An 18,474-nucleotide genomic window follows, 5' to 3' on the forward strand; every position below is an offset into this window, starting at 1 on the left:
CTTTGTCTTCAGAATTACACGAAGGTTGTGAAAACGACCACTTTGAATGTGATTTAGTCGCTGTAGTTTAATAGCAGCATGACTCAGCTGCTGCTGCGAGTTAGATGTGGTTCCATTTTTATCTCGTACACTGAGTTTCACGGGTTCTCTGCCATTTCACACTTTCAGTTTTTAATCACCCTGTAAAACCAAGCAAAGACTCAGAGACTCAGGCATGACTGTGTTTATCCTTCCTAAAAACTCCTTTATTGAAATGATTTCCCGCTTTTCTCCTTTCATCCAGACTCCAACTTCTGTGGCTCGCTCCATACTTTTGGACCCACTGCTCGCTGTCCAGCTTAGCCAGCAAAAAAAATACGTCAAATGCATAACAATGCAACTCCAATTCCAAAACAGTTTACACGTTCTTTAAAATGTGCACAAAAACAATGCAATGATTTCATAAATCTGTTTTTTATTCATAATAACTTTCTAAGTAAATGTGCCATTTTAAGATGTGATGGCAGCAACATGTTGCAGAAACGTTGATATGGAGGCTACGAAAGAGGAGAAGTTGTGTTTGTGTGTAGCTGTAAGAAACAACTGTTGCCAGTTGAGGCCCAACATGGTCGACTGTGGAAGAAGCAGCTTAGAGACAGTTTCTCAGAAATGCAGAAATTGTGATGAAAATTTTAGAACTTAAAGACTGAATATGTCTACAGTACAAGACGTCATCAAAAGAGGCCAAGAATCAAAAACTTTATTAAAAACAGACATGTTGTTTTTTGTACCTGTTGTGGAAATCACCGCACGGTCTCAAAAACACTGAACAGAGTTCACTGTGTCGTCCACAAATGCACATTAAAGACAAGAAATCACCTGAAGAGAAAGCCACGTGATCCAGAAACGGCCTTCTCTGGCGGAAAACTCAGTGTGATGGTATTTAAATTCTTATTTGAAAACTTGGGCTAAAGACGAGCGGGTCCATCGGGCTTGTTGTCGGCACCAAGCTCAAAAGCCTCCATCTCTGCTGTCACGGGGGTGTCAGTGTCTGTGGACGTGGACTTTATGCTGAAAGGTTTTTACAGGTTTTAGACCAACACATGCTCCCACCCACTGGTGTCTTTTTCAGGCAAGGCTTTGCATATTTCAGCAATACGATGCTGAAACATGAATCTATTACAGCAGCATGGCATCATAGTACACAGTGTGCTGATCCATGTGCAGTCCAGTTTCACCAGCTGCAAACATCTGGAGCACCATGAAATCACAAAAATACTGTCTCATCCCCCTGACTTCACAGCGAGCGGTCGTTGTACTTAAACACCTGACAGAATCACCTGGTCATGTTCAGTGATCCGTGTTAACAGTGTGATGATGTCGGTCATGAACTTAAAGTTTTGAAAGGAATACTGGGAGTGTCTGAGTGTGAGAAGATCAACTTCAAGCCTGTAAACACACCAACAAGTCTGGGAAGTGCTTTAGCAGGGCGGGGGAATAATCCCAGTTTGCACCTCGAGCTTTTGACCCAAGTGCTTTGAAATGAGGGACAACTGTTCCTGTTCGAATAATTACAGAGTAGTTAAACTGTGTTTTCAGTTATGGAAACTATGAATAAAGCCTTAAATACACTTTGAACTTGTGCACCATTAACCTCGATGCAAGAGGTCAGTAAAGTGTCAGACTGGACGCGCTGGGGCCTTAATGGTTTGCCAGCTTGTTGTAAGTGCAGAACTCGCAGCCAGGAACAAAAAGGCGAGTTAAAGGAGGCTCGGCCCCTCCTCCTCCTGTTGCTCAGTCACTGTGTCAGTGGAGCACTGACGAGCAGCGCCGGAGCCGCTCTGGAGCGTTTTTATCTCTGCTTTGTTCCAACTTGCTGCCCTGAAGGATGCGTGTTTGATATTTACCCGGAGACTGTGGACTGCAGGTCAGCTATGAGGTAAGAGCAGAAACACCTGTGCACACCGGGGTGTAACCAAAGGGATCAACAAGGATGGAAGGAGGCTCTGCCAGAGATTTGTGAAGACTTACCGACTTTTAAAGGCAAACAGAGAAAGGTGGGTTACCTGCGGGACGGGGAAGGCACGCCTCCTGGCCAAAGGAACAAATAGCGGACCTCTTGGTGTCCTCGCCCGGTCTTCAGTCTCTGCTCCTGCTGGAACTTCGGGATGTTGTAAATGTCAGTGCTGAGAGCAACAGATGAAGAGGTGAGTGAGTCTACCTCAGAACATAAAGCCTGCATTGTTTAAAGCTCCGCTGTGTGAGACGTGCCGGAGACGCTGTGTGGAGTTTATCTGCAAAGATTTACGGACGTTTTCTTGTCTTTACTGTGACCTTTCCCCACATCTGATCTGTGATAGCGACATGGCCTCCGTGGCTTATTTTACGCACTCCTCAGGCTGCGCCGCCAGGCGGTAACTTTTTTTGTACTTTTGAATAGTTTGAGTAGTTATGATCATTATTTCTTTACTGACAGTTTTTGAGAACTAAAAGTATCTTTAAATGTAACCAGCGTTGGGGAGTAACGGAATACATGTACCGCCGTTACGTATTTAAAACACAAAATATGAGTAACTGTATTCCGTTACAGTTACCGTTTAAAAAGGTGGTATTTAGAATACAGTTACTTTGTTGAAATAAATGGATTACACGGCGGTACTTCCCTGTTTCATATTGTGGCGGGTCAGGACTGTTTGGGTTTTGTTTGACAGCTACGTTCTGTTGTTCCAGGCGGCGTTACGGTTGCCATGGTTACAGGGTGATGCTCTCTCTCTGCGTGTTTCCTGGGTGAGAGAGGCCTTTTTGTTGTTGTTGTGCTAAGCTAACAGGCAGAATGCTACAGGTATAGCTCTAAAGAATGTAGCATCATGGGCAGTGTAGTCCGTGCTGCGGGGAGAATGGACTGCCATACACGTTATGTGTCTGTGAGCGAGGGAGGGAGAAAAAGGAAAAGTACGAGCTGTCATCGAGCAGAAACGGGAGCTGGAAGCATGTAAATATAATAATAACCACTGCAGCCAAGAAGAGAGCCTGACGAGCCCAGTTGTAAGTAAGCTGTTAAGACTCGACTGTACACCGTGTTCGTGTTTTCCTCTGAAACAATAAGTTCTGTTGGAGCAGCCTTTCAACGCCTCTCTCTGTCTCTGCTAGCAAAGTTGACCCAGACAACAAAGTAAAGCTAGTTTTCAGCTACGAGCCGACACAGAACCCACCGTATTAGCCAGAGGTCCCTTTACTACGGTTCGGAGCCGCGGACCTTCAGTAACAGTAATAAATCACAGCAATAGTACATTCATGTAGTTGTAAACAGCATGATAATATATTAAGTAATCCAAAGAATTCAGAATACATTACTCTCATTGAGTAACGTAACGGAATACGTTACAGAATACATTTTGGGGCATGTAATCTGTAATCTGTAATGGAATACATTTTAAAAGTAACCTTCCCAACACTGAATGTAACTGTGTGTGTGTGTGTGTGTGTGTGTGTGTGTGTGTGTGTGCGCGCGTGCGTAAAAGTGTCTGTTTGAAATCATGTGTCCAGTCTCATGTCACACTAACTCCAATGACACGCAGCGCATTTATTTCACGCAGGCTTGAATCGTTTTGTCTGTGAGGCGTTATGGAGACCGTCGGTGGGCTGTGACGGCGGTGAATCCAACATGGAAGCGCAGAAGGATGAAGGCCGAGGGCCGTGGTCATCTTCGCCTCCCGCTCCCTCCAGCTCTGTCTGCTACAGGAGCGGCCTCATACTCTTCCTCCTCTTCTTCCTTATCATTGGCATCTTTGTCGGCCTGGTTATAGGTGAGCCTGCACACGAATGTTGGGTGTCATGTGTTGTGACTCATTTCGGGGTTTTTAAACCAGCATGAACCGTTTAAAGATTTCACTTACTGATAACTTCCTCCTGCGTTACCTGCAGCGTACCTTGTGCAGGAGCAGCATCATTTCATGGAGACAGTGGAGCTCAGAGGTCTGAAGTACGATGCTGCGCTGCAGGATAAGAGCTCTGGTTTCTCCATAGTGCTGTCCTCAGTGTTAAAGTCCAGGGTTAGTGCTGATTCACAATGACAGCGCAAGTCTTCATTTTAAAGGTGTTCAACTGTTACTGATTCTCACCTTTCAGATTAAAAACGTCTTCACCGCCTCATCCACAACACGTCACTTTGTTGATTGCAGCATTGTTGCCTATGGGTAAGACTGAGTCATTTATTCAAGACACAAACAGGATGTAAGATGCAACATTGCCAGTTTTCTTCTCGCCTTCCTAGTAGAGGTGGGAATCACCATACATCCCACGATACGATATTATCACAATACTTAACGCACGATATGATATTATTGAAATTTTAAAAAAATACTTTGCGATATTCAGATTCTGTACATAAAGGTAAACTTTATCAATCATCATTTTCTCTAATATCAAAGTCTCACACTCAGTCTTTCTCTCATTTCAGTTTGATTGTTGACAAACTGAACGGTTTGTATTACAGTCTAGTCCAACTTAACTGAATCAACCATCTGGTACAATTATAGCTATTCTGAACTATGCAGTTTATGAAAACTATGCAGCCCCTTCAGCAACTGAAGAATTTGAAAGTAAATTAAAACCAAATATAATTTTACATTAAATAAAAAAGTTTTAAACTTGATTAAAATAAAACATGTCTTAAATTAAAATAAGTAAACTGTCATGTTTATTAAACACATTTGGACAGTGAAGGAATGTCAGGATTCTTGCTCAGAAAAAGGATCAACATGCTCTGAAGTCAGAGCACAAAAACCTTTTTGTAACAAAGTATCGATTTCTGCTGTCCCTGTATCCATACATTATTAGCAAACAAAATATCACCATGCTACACAGTATCAATTTTTTCCCCACCCCTACTTCCTAGTAACATTAATGGAGATGTGATGGCGACGCTCCGACTCGTCTTCAGGGTGTCCAAGATCCAGCAGTATTCAGAAAACTTTGTTCAGGACTTGCTGAGTGCAGGACTCAGCTCATCGATGCACGGGAAACCGCTGGAGGTGCCTGAGTTTGGACAGATCGACGCTGTCATCCTGCTGGGTAGTAAAGCTGTCACCAGGCGTCTGTGTGTCACCAGAGTCTTTACGTTTATTAGGAGTGACGGAGATCGTAACCTGTCATTCCTCCTTCTTTGTAGGAGCCAGTGGGAAGTCGTTTTATGCTATTGGAGACAGTATGATAGGTAAGTTACACACATTTGAGCTGCAAATTTAACAGTAATGTAAAAATGACTAAAAGTACTTACAGGAAAGTAAAGTTACTGTAAATGAAATTTACAGTGAAAACTGTAAAAATGTATTTGAACACTTTATAAATTTATAGCAGGGAAATGTAGTTTATCATTTACATCTTTATTTGTATAAGAAACATCAAACTCTTTATCTGACTTCCATAACCTCAAAAAAGTATTTTCATTTCTTTTATTATTAGCCAAGCTAAACTCAAATGTTCACCTAATGATGTCACTTCCATCTGGAAACATCCATTCATTCATTATCCTGTTAAATCGAGCATCGTGTTCAACAAAGTCTCAGCTTTTCAGGAGCCAAAAATCGGCCTTTGTGTTCTGAAACAGTCCATTTTTCAGCTCATCCAGCAGGTTTTCAATGTGCAAATTTATCTTTAGAAGTAAGAATTGTAACTTTAATAAGTCACCAGTTTTGCAAAAACTCTACTATGTATTGTTGTTGTTATTTATTCATTTATTTCATGCATATTGAAAGTATTTTCGGCTCTGCAGCCAGCTGTCCTGACAACACCTTCACCTGTGACAGCGGAGAATGTGTCACTAAAGTAAACCCAGAGTGCGACTTCGTCCCAGACTGCGCGGATGGATCTGATGAAGCTCGCTGTGGTGAATGACTCAAACTACAGCAGACATCACAGTAGCTCCGTTATTCCTTCTGTTATTAACGAGTGTGCATCGTTACCACAGACCTGAGCAGAATGTACTGGGACATATCTGCTTTTAATCACTTACACTGGTTTTTCTTCACCCAACCCACAGCCTGCGGGACGCGTCCTGCCATGGGGAGTCGGGTGGTGGGCGGTGAGGACGCGCGGCGAGGGGAGCTGCCGTGGCAGGTCAGCCTGAGGTTCAACGGGCGGCACATCTGCGGAGCCACCATCGTCAACGAACGCTGGCTCGTCAGTGCAGCTCACTGCTTTGAGAGGTAGCTCTGATTGAAATCCGTTTAAAAACAGTCGTTTGACATTTTTGGATGCTGATCAAGACAATCATTAAGCTTCAACCTTCACATGCTCAATGCCATTGTTTGAGAGTATGGAGAGCTGAAATGTAGCTCACAGTTTACAGGTGCTTTACAGAAGCACAGCACGGACTGACTGTATACAGCACTGTAGTGTTTCCGCGCTATTTTGGAGGTAAATACTGTCCGTGGTTGTTCATGCTATTCATTTTAAAGCTTTAATTATAAATTGTTTTTCAAACACACGTCTACTAGTATTTGCCTCGTTGGTACATCATCATCATCACCATCATCATCATCATCACCTTTATTTATAAAACACTTTAAAACAACCACAGCTGACACAAAGTGCTGTACATGTGAACGAAATAATAAAATTACATAAGATATAAATAAAAGCAAAAATAAAGTAATTAAATAAATAAATAATTTAATTACAAGAGAAACTAAGTCTCACTGAGGTCAAAAGCCAAAGAATAAAAATGGGTTTTAAGACATGTTTTGAAAGTGGACAGTGAAGGAGCCTCTCTAACTGCAAGCTCAAAGGCCCCGCCCCCTCGGTTATTTCACAATGTAGGAGCAAAGATAGAAAAGGCCCCGCCCCCTCGAGCAGCTGTGTGGGGATGACGAAGCTCAGAGAGGTAAGGCGGGGCAAGACTGATAAAGATACCCAGCAGTACACAAGTAATAAAGTTATCTACCAGTGCACCACTAAATTAATTTGCATATTACTTCATCATTAATTATGATGTATATGATTCTGGGTACTTTTACTTTCCCACTATTACTTAAACACGTCTGTGATGCTTCTTTCACCACTTTGCAAACAGTTACATAAAACAGTTTCCTCGTGTGCTGTCGTGCAGTAAATCAGTATTAGGACACGTCTGCACACGAGCCTGGAAATGATTTTCAGTTTTTTCTGTTTTTGATCAAATATTCTGTTCTGGCTTTTGAAGAAAAGTCCTGAAGAAACAACAATCCCATTTCATGAATATACACCACCATTTATGATTGCCTCTTCTGGTTTTAGGGTCAATAACCCCAAAGAATGGACCGCCATGGTGGGGGCGATGCTGGTGAGCGGTGAGGAGCCAGAGTCCAGAACGACTGACATCAAGTCCATAACTGTGTCTCCAGACTACAACCCCATGACCACGGACAATGATGTAACTGTGCTGGAGCTGGAGACGCCTCTGGCGTTCAGCTCTTACGTGCAGCCTGTCTGCATACCCTCCCCATCTCATGTTTTTGCACCTGGTCAGAGCTGCATCGTGTCCGGTTGGGGTGCCGTACACCAGTTCAGCTGTGAGTCTGCAGGAATGCACACAAAACACAACAGACGAGTCATTTAGAAAAGAAAACGCTAAAAACTTGTTCTTGAAAGCTGTCGTCTTGTCCTTTAAGGTGAAATATGACAAGTGGGAGTAATCAGTGTGTCGTGTGTTCTTCTGCAGTCACGCTGCCCTCCACGCTGCAGAAAGCTGTGGTCAAAGTCATCGACTCCAAGATGTGCAATAAGTCATCTGTGTACAGAGGAGCGATCACTCCAAACATGATGTGTGCTGGATTCCTGCAGGGCAAGGTGGACTCGTGTCAGGTCAGTGGTGAAAACATGCAGTGGCTGTAACAGGATGAGAAAGGGGGCATGTCTATACCTATGACCTCTGACCTGTGAAGGTCTGAGGATCGCTAAAAGTATTCACACCGTTCTCACCTTAAAATCTGAGACTATGAGCCATCTGTTCGTCTCAGCATCACCGTGTGCTGTTAATGATACCGTGAGAGGCTCAGTCTGACAGAAATCCACTTCAAAATATCTGATGTTGCATAAATTATCCAACACGTTTTGGAAAGATTTATATCTCTGTACGTAAAATGTTATTTTTTAGACAAAATATGAACTTATTGCACTTATTACATAATTGTTTCAACATTTAAAGCAACAACTGAATTACAGCAGCTGATATTTGACAGTTGTACATGTCGTGCCCCTTCTGTCGTGTTGTCTCCCTAATAAAGACAACATGCTCTGAGACATGTCTCCCAGCAGCTCAGTGACGTTCAAGGTTCAGAGCTGATGCTTAAAATCGTGGTGATTAGCCTGATGATGCTAATCCTGACCAACCAGGACGGATCACCTGACGCTGAATAGTTGAAAGTCACCAAAAATGACTTTTCAGAGTATCTGTCAGCTCATGTGTGTCGTGTGCAGGGGGACTCTGGAGGACCTCTGGTGTGCGAGGGGGCCCCGGGAAGATTCTTCCTGGCCGGGATAGTGAGCTGGGGTGTGGGCTGCGCTCAGGTCAACAGACCTGGGGTTTATTCCCGTGTTACCAGGCTCCGTAACTGGATTCTAAGCCAGACTGATCCCACCTCGGTTCATGGTTATGGCCAGCATGTTCCCACAGTGACAGAGTTTAATACCCCACCAGCACTCGGGACCTCAGCTGACAACGTATCGTCTGCAGCAGGGCTACCACTGTCTGGTAATGTCAGCCGGAGAGCTCCTTAATCTTAAGAGCTTCATCGGTTACTGAGATTCATTTATTTAATCTCTCCGTGTTTTTTCCAGCCTTGAATTGCAGTGGAAACTTCGAGTGCAGCTCCACTTCCTGCATCAGCAAGGTCAACCCGGAGTGTGACAGAGCCGCAGACTGTCCCAATGGGGCTGATGAAAGAAACTGTGGTAAACTTAAAATGCACGAAGGACGGAGCACGAGGAACTTAAGGGTCATTCTTCTTAACTGCGTTTTGTTTTTTAAGACTGCGGCGTGCGCCCTGCACTGGGCTCCCATAGGATCGTGGGTGGAGTCACAGCTCGGAGGGGAGAGTGGCCTTGGATCGGGAGTCTTCAGTACCAGAGGCTTCACAGATGCGGTGCCACGCTCATTCACAATAGGTGGTTACTGACTGCAGCACACTGCTTCAAAAGGTATTTCATACGTTTATATCACAACTCGTTTCACTGAAAGCTCAGGAATGATTCTAATATTAATAACTTACATCTAAAGTGACTCTGCTCCCAATAACTGGGCCGTGAGCCTGGGATCTGTGCTGCGATCGGGGGTAGGAGCCCTGGTCATTCCCATCCAGAGGGTAATCATCCACCCGGCCTTTAATGGCACCAACATGGACCATGATGTGGCTTTGCTGGAGCTGGCCGTCCCAGCCCCGATGTCTTACACCATCCAGTCTGTCTGTCTTCCATCACCAGTACACCGCTTCTTAAAGAACGCAGAGTGCTACATCACAGGGTGGGGATCCATGAGAGAGGGAGGTGAGAGGTGAACCCACAAAACTAAACGTCCTGCAGGAAAAAAATGAAATGTCTTTACTAAGAAATGAAGGCAGGGGAGCAGAGAGGTGAGATCATTTTCACGCTATTGACGTAACTCAGCCTTCAGAGGTAGAAAAGCAGGAATAGCTCCGTGATCCGTGGCCTGTTCGGCCTCTCACGAGTGAATGTGATATGACTGCAGCCTTTATCAGCTTAGCTTCTGACTTATCTGCCTCTGAATGGAATTTTGTTTATCGGTCTCCACTAGGGCTGCCACAAACGATAGTCGACTAGTCACCGATTATTTTTGCCATTAGTCGACTAATCAGATCATCATCCATTGGACGTAAAACGTACAGCTTATTGCACCAGCAGCATCTGCTCTTATATAACTATCATTAGCTTACAGCTTTAAGTGTTTAAGCTATGTGCTAACTAAAAATAAAGACAAGATGATAGTTTATTAAATTTTTAATGAAATTTGCAGATTGTTTCGGTGGAGTTTAATAAACTCCTTGCTATCTAAAATATAACAGGACACCGGAGTAAATTCTCGAGCATCTCACACTTCTGATAATCAGCTGTCTGCTTGATGTTTATTCAGCTGTGTAAAAACTATAACTTTAATCTCAGCCAAACCGATTTACTCAGGAACAAATAAAATACTAAAATAAAAGCCAAACAATAACATTTTTAAGTTATCTAAGTGACTAATATATGTTTAACCTGAGTAGCGAAAGTCCGCGGGGAGTTTGAAAACGATTTGCTGGGAGTCCGGTGTTCTCACGGCTCTAGTTAGCCTAGCCCCCGGCTAGCTATCGAGCTAGTGGCTAACAGACGTCTCCGAAAACGTCGGAGCGCTTTTGAAAATATGTGGTGTCTTGATAAACTGAGCAGATATTTGAGGTTTACACAGCTACATTCTCGCCTGAAAATATGTTAAACGTTTATTTTGTGACCCAGAAAGAATAATAAGAGTAATATTAAAACTAACTAGCTGCCGCCATTGTTGGAAACTGAGCTGGGCTGCGCTATGAATTCTGGGACACAGCTTCTTCTTCTTCTTCTTCGGGGTAAAACGGCAGCTGGCATCCTTGTACATGCAGTGCTGCCATCTTCTGTTTCAGTCCGTTATTACACTCTTAAATCCTACTACTTATTCCTGCGTCTTTTGGGATCTTACAAAGCTTCAAACGACGCGTCGACTATTAAATCAGTCGTCGACGATTTTGATAGTCGACGTAATCGTGACTAATCGTGGCAGCCCACAGCTGTCTCCACAGCAACAAAAAAACTGGTACTCAGGTGTTGCGATCACACCTGTTCTGTGTGTAATGCTCTTTCCTCAGGTTCATTGACCAACCTGCTACAGAAAGCTGCTGTGAACATCATTGACCAGACGGACTGTCAGCAATCATACGGTAGCGTTCTGACTTCAAACATGATGTGTGCGGGATTCATGGCGGGAGGTCGGGACACCTGCTTGGTAAGATGTTCAGACTTCTGCACTTCCTGTTTCACAATCGTTAAAAAGTTCCTAACCTGGAGACTTTTAACATCAGGCTGGTGCACTGCATGTAGTGCTCGGAGGCTGGAGGAAGTATGACTGTGGTGTCTTTACAGTGAATGGTTAACCAGGCCAGAGCAAAGTCAACCTTGATCTCCCCCCCTACAGGCTTCTCTGGTTCACCTTTGGAAAAAGGCTGACGAATAAATTAAGGTTTAAAAACAAGAATCAGATGTAAGAGAAAAATCTCCAAAAAGAATAAATCTAGAAAATGTGACCGCCTCACAAACGCTGACCTGATAGAAAATGTAGGCTTTCTTCCTCAGCAAAGGCAGGCCACCCCACTGCACCCTCCCCATAATCGTCTTATGTAACGAAAGCCTCACGCATTCCTGTTTCGGTCAGAGCTCCTGGCTCAGCCGCAGACTGACTGACATTTACTCCCCTGCTGCCATACTCATCTTCAGTCGGCTATTCTGCTCTTATAAATGAATTAATCAACACTTTATTTATAGAGCACATTTATATAGAATTTAAAGTTATTTAAATTCCAAATGAAACTTGATGTTTTTTGATATTGCAGGGAGACTCTGGAGGGCCGCTGACGTGTCGTCAGCCCTCCGGTCAGTGGTTTATCGCTGGAGTAACCAGCTGGGGACACGGATGCGGCCGAGTCGGTTTCCCGGGAGTTTACACTCGTGTGACGTCTATCAGGAGCTGGATATCCACATACCTTCCCTTCTGATGAAGGAAGAACTGTCTGCAGAGAACTGAGGTCATGCTAAACAGCCACACACAAACACTCAGTGTACACAGCCCTGACCTTTGTGACCCTCCGGTCACGGGTGCTGGCGGTAGTGCTGTGCTTTACCTGAACTGAGGAAACAATCCTGAGCTGTGGCTTAAACGTTCATTTGGAGTATTTATTCGTTATTTATTGTCATGGATGATAAACACACTGCATGTGGCTTTGTGTATGAATATGGGATTCATTTATGGGTAAATGTAATGGTGTTGTGATCTTTTACTGCAACGTGGATTTGTGGGGAAAGTCTGCTCTGTACAAAGTCAGTGACGTGGGACTGGGTGTCGTTCTGTTGGTGGATGTTTTTGATCAGAAACGAGAGAACACCTGATTGATTAATTTATTAATTTTTCTTGGGGGAAAAAAAAAATCACTGATTGCAAATGATGTTCACAGCTTTTCTGGCTCCTCACACAAACTCAGGAGGTTCCCAAACATCTAACAAACCACACACACACGAAGCTGAGAAAGGTGCAGTACCCCGTCAGGGCGAGGGAGACCCCGCTGGAACAAACCCACTACTGTGGAGGGCAGCAGATAGAGTGACAACCAGAAAACATGTCAGACAAAACAGTGTTGTTCTCCAGGTGTACTTTGATATAGGTCTGTTTGGAGGCTTTAAATGTCAAATTCATGCTGGTGAAAACACCAAAACGCTTCTCCATTCTTCCTGATGATTTTTAAGCACTTTTTTCTTTAAGGCTCCAGGAAATATTTAATCACCCGGCAAAGAATGTGAAACAGTGTTTAAAGGAGAGTCTGCAGTGACTGGGAGAAGTTTACTGTTATTGGTATTACAGGCAGAAGCATTCGATGGGCAGGGAGACGAGTCACAGTAAGTAAGGTGGGCCTATTGAGCCAAACTGCACCTGGAGTCCTTTTAGCAGCGCAGCAGGCTCCGCCTCCTGCCAAAGCATCAGCAAACACTTAAAACACATTCACACCTGAGCAGGTAATTTAGTGTTTCCAATCAGTACGGCAAGAACCCGCAGAAGATGACTTATTAGATTTCTAACGTAAAACACACAATCGATTTAACATTGGTAGTGAACTGTTCCTCAGAGCAAAATAAAAACTGTCCGCAGAGACACCGTCATGGCTGAAGTCCACAGGCTGTGCTCTGCCTGTCAGAGGTACTGTGACAGATGTTGCGCTGCTGCGTGGCAAAGTCGTGCACAGCGCGGGCCCTCCTGCAGAGCACTGCATCGGCCCTCGCTGTGTGCAGCAGCCTGAAGAAGGGAAAGATGAAGAGAGGAGTTCACATGCGAGCTCTTTCTCGCTGCAGTCTGGAGTTGTATGTTCGGGACACGGTGTTCCAGGCGTCCATATACCGGTCCATACACATGGCGATACACTTCTGTTAGAGACAAAGCAAAGAAAGTCCAGAGAAATAAACCACTCGTGGTCTACAAAGAGTTTAACCGATTTAAAACTGTGATTAATACCAAAAAATGTGTGTTATATATATATATATATATATATATATATATATATATATATATTTATTAGGGGTGCAACGATACTCGTATCGATATTGAACCGTTCATACAGTGCTTTCGGTTCGCATATGTATCGAACAATACAAAATTTTAAATTTTTTTAAATTTATTTTATCAACTTTTCTTCTGACGATGCTGTCTGTGTTGAGCGCTCAGTGGATCTGCGCTCGACTACTCCGCCTAGGCTGCACAGTCGAGCGCAGATCCACTGAGCGCAGCACAAGCTAGCAAGACAGAAGCTAAGCTCTCGTTGCAACATGGCAAATTGAACCTCCCCCACCCTCATTCAGATCTGACGTTTGGAACTATTTTAGTTTTCATGTGACGTATGACCCTGAAGGTAAGCGCGTCATGGACTAAAGTAAAACAGTATGTTGGATGTGCCAGCAATGCTCAATTACATTGGTGGGAACTAGTGTGTTAGCGCAGTTAGCTCGTTAACGTGTTGGCCGTCCAGCCCCACGCACGGGGCGATCCGCGGTAGCTCGTTAACGGAGATTTGCCGTGTTGTGGCGTTAACGTCATTTCAGATTAACGCTGACAGCACTAGTGGGAACACAACGAATATGACTGCACATTTACTCCGACATCATCCTCGTGCAAAGACAAGTGGAAGCAGACAAAAACAACAAGCACGCATGCTACAAACTTTACCCGAGTCATTTAGACAGCCGTTAGCACATGATTCTCCTTATGGGGACCTGATATGTTTAATATGCTGCTGAGAATATAGCCCAGAAGAAGCGTATAGTAGAGCTTTTATTTTGGAAAGAGACATTTCTCTGTAACAAACTCTCTTTTCCAAAGATGAGGGATTTCTCCATCAGATAGATTTATTATTTTATTACTTTGTTGTTTCAGCAACATTAAATTTAAAAACTGTACTTTTGAGTTAAAATATATATTTATAATTTTAATAAATAACAAAAAATAAAAAAGCATGAACATTTTTTGTATCGAAAAAATATCAAACTGTGACACCAAAGTATTGAACCATGAATTTTGTGTATCGTTGCACCCCTAATATATACATATGCTAGGAGCATTTCTGCAGGGAGAGATAGACCAACGCAGATCAACTCTAACCGACACACTGATGAAGACTCAGGAGGTGATGCATGTTGGTCCATCTTATCCTACGATAACCCTGATATATTATTCTACAAGATGATGGAGTACCTCAGCAGCACCTTATGTTTTTGCGCTTGCCCCACTCAAAAGCACCTGTCAGGTAAGCCTTAGCGCCCTGCAGCACTTCCGTTATGCCCTCCTGTTTTCTTAAAACGTGATCACTTCTTTGCTCTGGGCAGCAGGGCATCACTGAAGCGACTCAGCCAGTGCCTACCTGCTCAGAGTTGTCCAGTGTGCTTCCCGGCTTGCCTATGCACTTCTTGAAGCATTTATCGGTCATTCTCTGAAATATAAACAATGTTTTATTAGCATTTACTACTCTGACAGCAGCGCAGAATATTTGCATGACTTTTAAAAAAACAGATATGCATTAAAAGACCCTCCAACGTTGGTCTGGCTGAAAAGGATCTTTTTGTGTCGGCAGCATTTCAGTGCTGGCTCGTGTGTTTCTATGAGCCATGTATTTACATGCTGGCAGGATCCATCAACCTTATGGAAGTTATTGCGGGCTAAAAAATAAAACAGTCTTACACAGAGAACGAAAAACAAAGCTACTGTAAAGCTGTGTAGCTCTGACCCGTAAGGATAAAAGCACTCAGCACTTCTTTGAACCTCAATGTGCGCTTGCTAGCTTAGCAGCCGTGTTCATTGATTTACCTGCAGCAGCTCCTGAGCGTTAGCCACCGCGATCTGGACCTTGACCTGCTCCATGATGGTACCGGTGTCCATTTTCCCGCCGGACCCTCCTGCTGAGAAGTCGGAACCGAAGCCGTCCATTTCCGCCTCAGTCGTGTTCTTCAAACTCACCTTTGAAGCGAAGCTTCTTCCAATACACGTGCAAACAGCCGCTGCTAGCCTTAGCCGGCGTTAGTTTCCGATGCCCTTGACAGAAGCGGTGCCTGTTGCGTCATTTCCGTGTAAGCCACTCGGTTTCATGGGAAATGTAGTTTCTTTTCCCAACATAGGCTGTACTGTTACAAGTAGCATTTCTCCTACAGATCAGGTGTAGTACTACTATGTATATTTACATTTGAAGATTTAAAAACGGCGTTTTTGTGGGACCATGTGCGACATGTTGGCAATACAGGGAGGTACTGTGCGGGTTTGCATTCAGCATGTAAAGGCTAAATAAATGGTATTTAAAAGCAACTCTCTTGCTAAGTAAATAAAATAAGGATGAAACGGATCTGAACTTTATGCAATAGTTTTTACATAGTCCTGTTATTTCTCCTGTCTGTTAATCATCATTAGATTTCATCATCTATGCAATATTTACTGAACCAACGTCAGCATTTTTCTAGCCAATTAAGAGACACGTGGAGTCACTTTACGCCACATTTTTCCTTGTGTGAAACTAATAAATTATCCAGAGGAAAAAAAAACGTGGCTAAATTTTCTGTTGGATAATTTGATTCAAAATCTGCAAAGCGTGTAACGTTTATGTGACTTTTCCCCCCTATTGGTTTCAGAGTGTTGGGCATAAAAATCCAGACTTTAACACATCCCGCAGAGCCGGTCAAAGTGCGGCACGTTGTCTCAATATGCGTGACAGGGGCGTGAGGGGTAAGAAATGCGGTGCAGTCCAACATGAAGAAGGCCATCTGGTCACCCCTACGATTAGCACATGATCCACCTTAACGAAAGTGCTCTTGTTTGCCACACGGTGGAGCTGTTCTCCGCTAAATACTCCCTCGAGTTTGACTAAGTTCAGTTAGGCTCTTTCACAGTGTGCTGTAAACAGTTACATGTGTCCATACATGTTTGTGACTGCTCATGAAGCAGATGTTCTTTGTGCAGATCAACACCATGTGAGGTCAACTTTCCTGTCACTGAACATGATAAGACTTTAATCTGTAACGAGGCTGATTTCCTCTACTGAAATTAATTTTGTATTCATTTATTTTCCATCCATAAGTCATAATTTTTATTTATTTTATTATTAACTAAAAATAATAATAAAAAATATTTAATGCACCCCTTAAATTTAGATTGTGAGATTTATTTAAAATAGTTACACACGGACATCCTTTGAAAGGAGCAGTCACTCTTTAAATTGTAGTCTGAGCACAAGTTTTCCTGATCCTCTGTGTGTTACTTTGATCAGGATACACTAAACTGCATTTCTCTTCCATCTATGGATGGGCTGTCACTCTAAAAGGAGGGACAATTCTGTCATATCTACTTGTTTAAAGATAACATCATTTTAAATAAATGTTAGGACTAAACATGTCAGCTGTCCTTGATAAGCGGGTCATGAGCCAAAACATTTACTGCAGGCTAAAATAAATGAAAAGCCAGAGTCGCCTACAGGAATAGAAAGTCAGAAGAAGCTCTGAGCTGTTTGCGTTGGGGCCCAGGGTTAAGGATGGCCTCTCCAAGGACCCCCAGCTTTATGTTTCAGACTCGATGACCTCACTAAGGAGACCACCTGCCTTGAGCGAACAAATAAGTGGTACAGTGTAGGCAACAATGGAGTGGCGGTTACTGTCATCTAAACAGACGCTCACTGAGTGGTTTATTGCACTGTCGGGGGTGTTGATGAACAATCGTAGGGGTTCTGATTAGTGTTGCGCCTGCCCAACAGTAATTAATGACCAGTCATACAAAGCTTGCAACAACACACACACACTCCACAGGCCGGTTAGGCTTCAAGCCCTGGGGGTCGAAAGGGCCGGGGGAGGGGAGGAGTGGGTTAAAGCACAGCAAAATGAATTAACCCTAGATTACAATCATGAGTTCATTAATCTAATCTGCTTAAATTCTTAATCTCCTTCAGGCACACTTGTGTGCATAAAAGCATTTGGCTCTTCCAGCAGTAATGAGCAGCAGCTACAGTCTGACAGTCCAGTTTATGACTGTCAGACTTTGAGGTATTGCACCAGGATGTTAGGTTACTCCAGGACGTTTCGCTGTCTGAGACGTTTGCTTACTTGATAAATGAGATGCACTCAAATGTAAATCCCCTGTCAAGCAAATAATAGGAGAGGAAATAGTGGATAAAAGGGAAGACGGCTTAAAACACTGCTTCTCTCATCCACACAAACTCTGAAAGCTAAGCAGCAGCAGCAGTTTGTAATCTTCAAAAGCAGCTGCTGAGCGACACTAAGAAGGAGTTCAAAACAGGAAGAGAGGCAGAGGAAACCCGAGATGTGTGGCACCCACTCTGGTGGACTTCAGTCTTCTCGGTGCACAAACAAACCAGTGTTGTTTAAATCCGTGAGGTTTTCTCTGCTGACTTCTATTACGCTTTTCCACAGCAGACACTGTGGCCTGGCAAAGCACGACAATCGCTAACAACATTAGCAGAAATTCAAATCCATTTAAATTCACCCACTGGAACAACGTGAGAGCCTTGGAACTGACACACCTTAACAGAATAAATTGTTCACATCATCAATCGCACATGTAGACATGTCAGGACACGTCCCAGCAAAGGCTGGCACTCGCACAGACGCTTAATTGTTACATTTTCTCACTTTAGTCTCTTTTCTAAAACTTTGAGTTGCAAACAAGTACAAGCTTAGACTTAGACGACTCAATGACCTGCTTCTCGTCCTGAGAGGCTGCTTGGATCCGAGGCGCATTCTTTATGAATTGTTGCAAACCTCACGAGTGCTTAATTCCTGCAGAAAATGCCAAGAATTTAGCTGAAGAAACAATCTCACAGCCCTCAACCTGCAATCATATGATCACTAAGACTGTTGCTCCAGATATTTTACTGATTGCCCGTCTTGTATGAATTGCGAAAATCCTTTAAGAACTTCAGTATGCAGTTTTCTTACTCTAATCATTAATTTTTTAATTCTTGACACCCAGTCCCAGGGGGCTGCTGGAGCCCATCCCACTGCATGGCATAGGCTCTGTTATCTACATGGTTGCTATTTTTGTGGTTTTCAAAAATAATCAAACATTTTGGGATTTGCTGCCACAGTGTTTATTCTTGTGAGCATTATGGAAGATTTGTGCAACACTCAGACCTCTGTGTTATAAAAATGGTGCAAAATAATGCAATAGCTGACCGAGTTGGAAAA

The 18,474-nt window shown here is 43.4% G+C and overlaps 2 protein-coding genes across 2 annotated transcripts; one reads left to right on the forward strand and one right to left on the reverse strand.

Moving 5' to 3' along the window:
* Window positions 1–69: 69 nt before the first annotated feature.
* On the forward strand, window positions 70–12,697 carry tmprss9 (transmembrane serine protease 9). Its single transcript, XM_085152901.1, has 16 exons — window positions 70–2,186; window positions 3,576–3,785; window positions 3,904–4,031; window positions 4,108–4,175; window positions 4,877–5,052; window positions 5,150–5,194; window positions 5,753–5,866; window positions 6,020–6,185; window positions 7,255–7,529; window positions 7,679–7,821; window positions 8,437–8,710; window positions 8,797–8,910; window positions 8,988–9,156; window positions 9,236–9,501; window positions 10,851–10,987; window positions 11,592–12,697. The coding sequence occupies exons 2-16, from the start codon at window positions 3,644–3,646 to the stop codon at window positions 11,751–11,753; spliced, it is 2,379 nt and encodes a 792-aa protein (XP_085009027.1). The 5' UTR covers window positions 70–2,186; window positions 3,576–3,643; the 3' UTR covers window positions 11,754–12,697.
* On the reverse strand, window positions 12,140–15,369 carry timm13 (translocase of inner mitochondrial membrane 13 homolog (yeast)). Its single transcript, XM_085152911.1, has 3 exons — window positions 15,101–15,369; window positions 14,658–14,726; window positions 12,140–13,170 (listed from the first exon to the last, which is right to left on the reverse strand). The coding sequence occupies exons 1-3, from the start codon at window positions 15,218–15,220 to the stop codon at window positions 13,072–13,074; spliced, it is 288 nt and encodes a 95-aa protein (XP_085009037.1). The 5' UTR covers window positions 15,221–15,369; the 3' UTR covers window positions 12,140–13,071.
* Window positions 15,370–18,474: the final 3,105 nt, after the last annotated feature.

Source organism: Neolamprologus multifasciatus, chromosome 23, assembly GCF_963576455.1.
Source record: "Neolamprologus multifasciatus chromosome 23, fNeoMul1.2, whole genome shotgun sequence".
NCBI lineage: Eukaryota > Metazoa > Chordata > Actinopteri > Cichliformes > Cichlidae > Neolamprologus > Neolamprologus multifasciatus.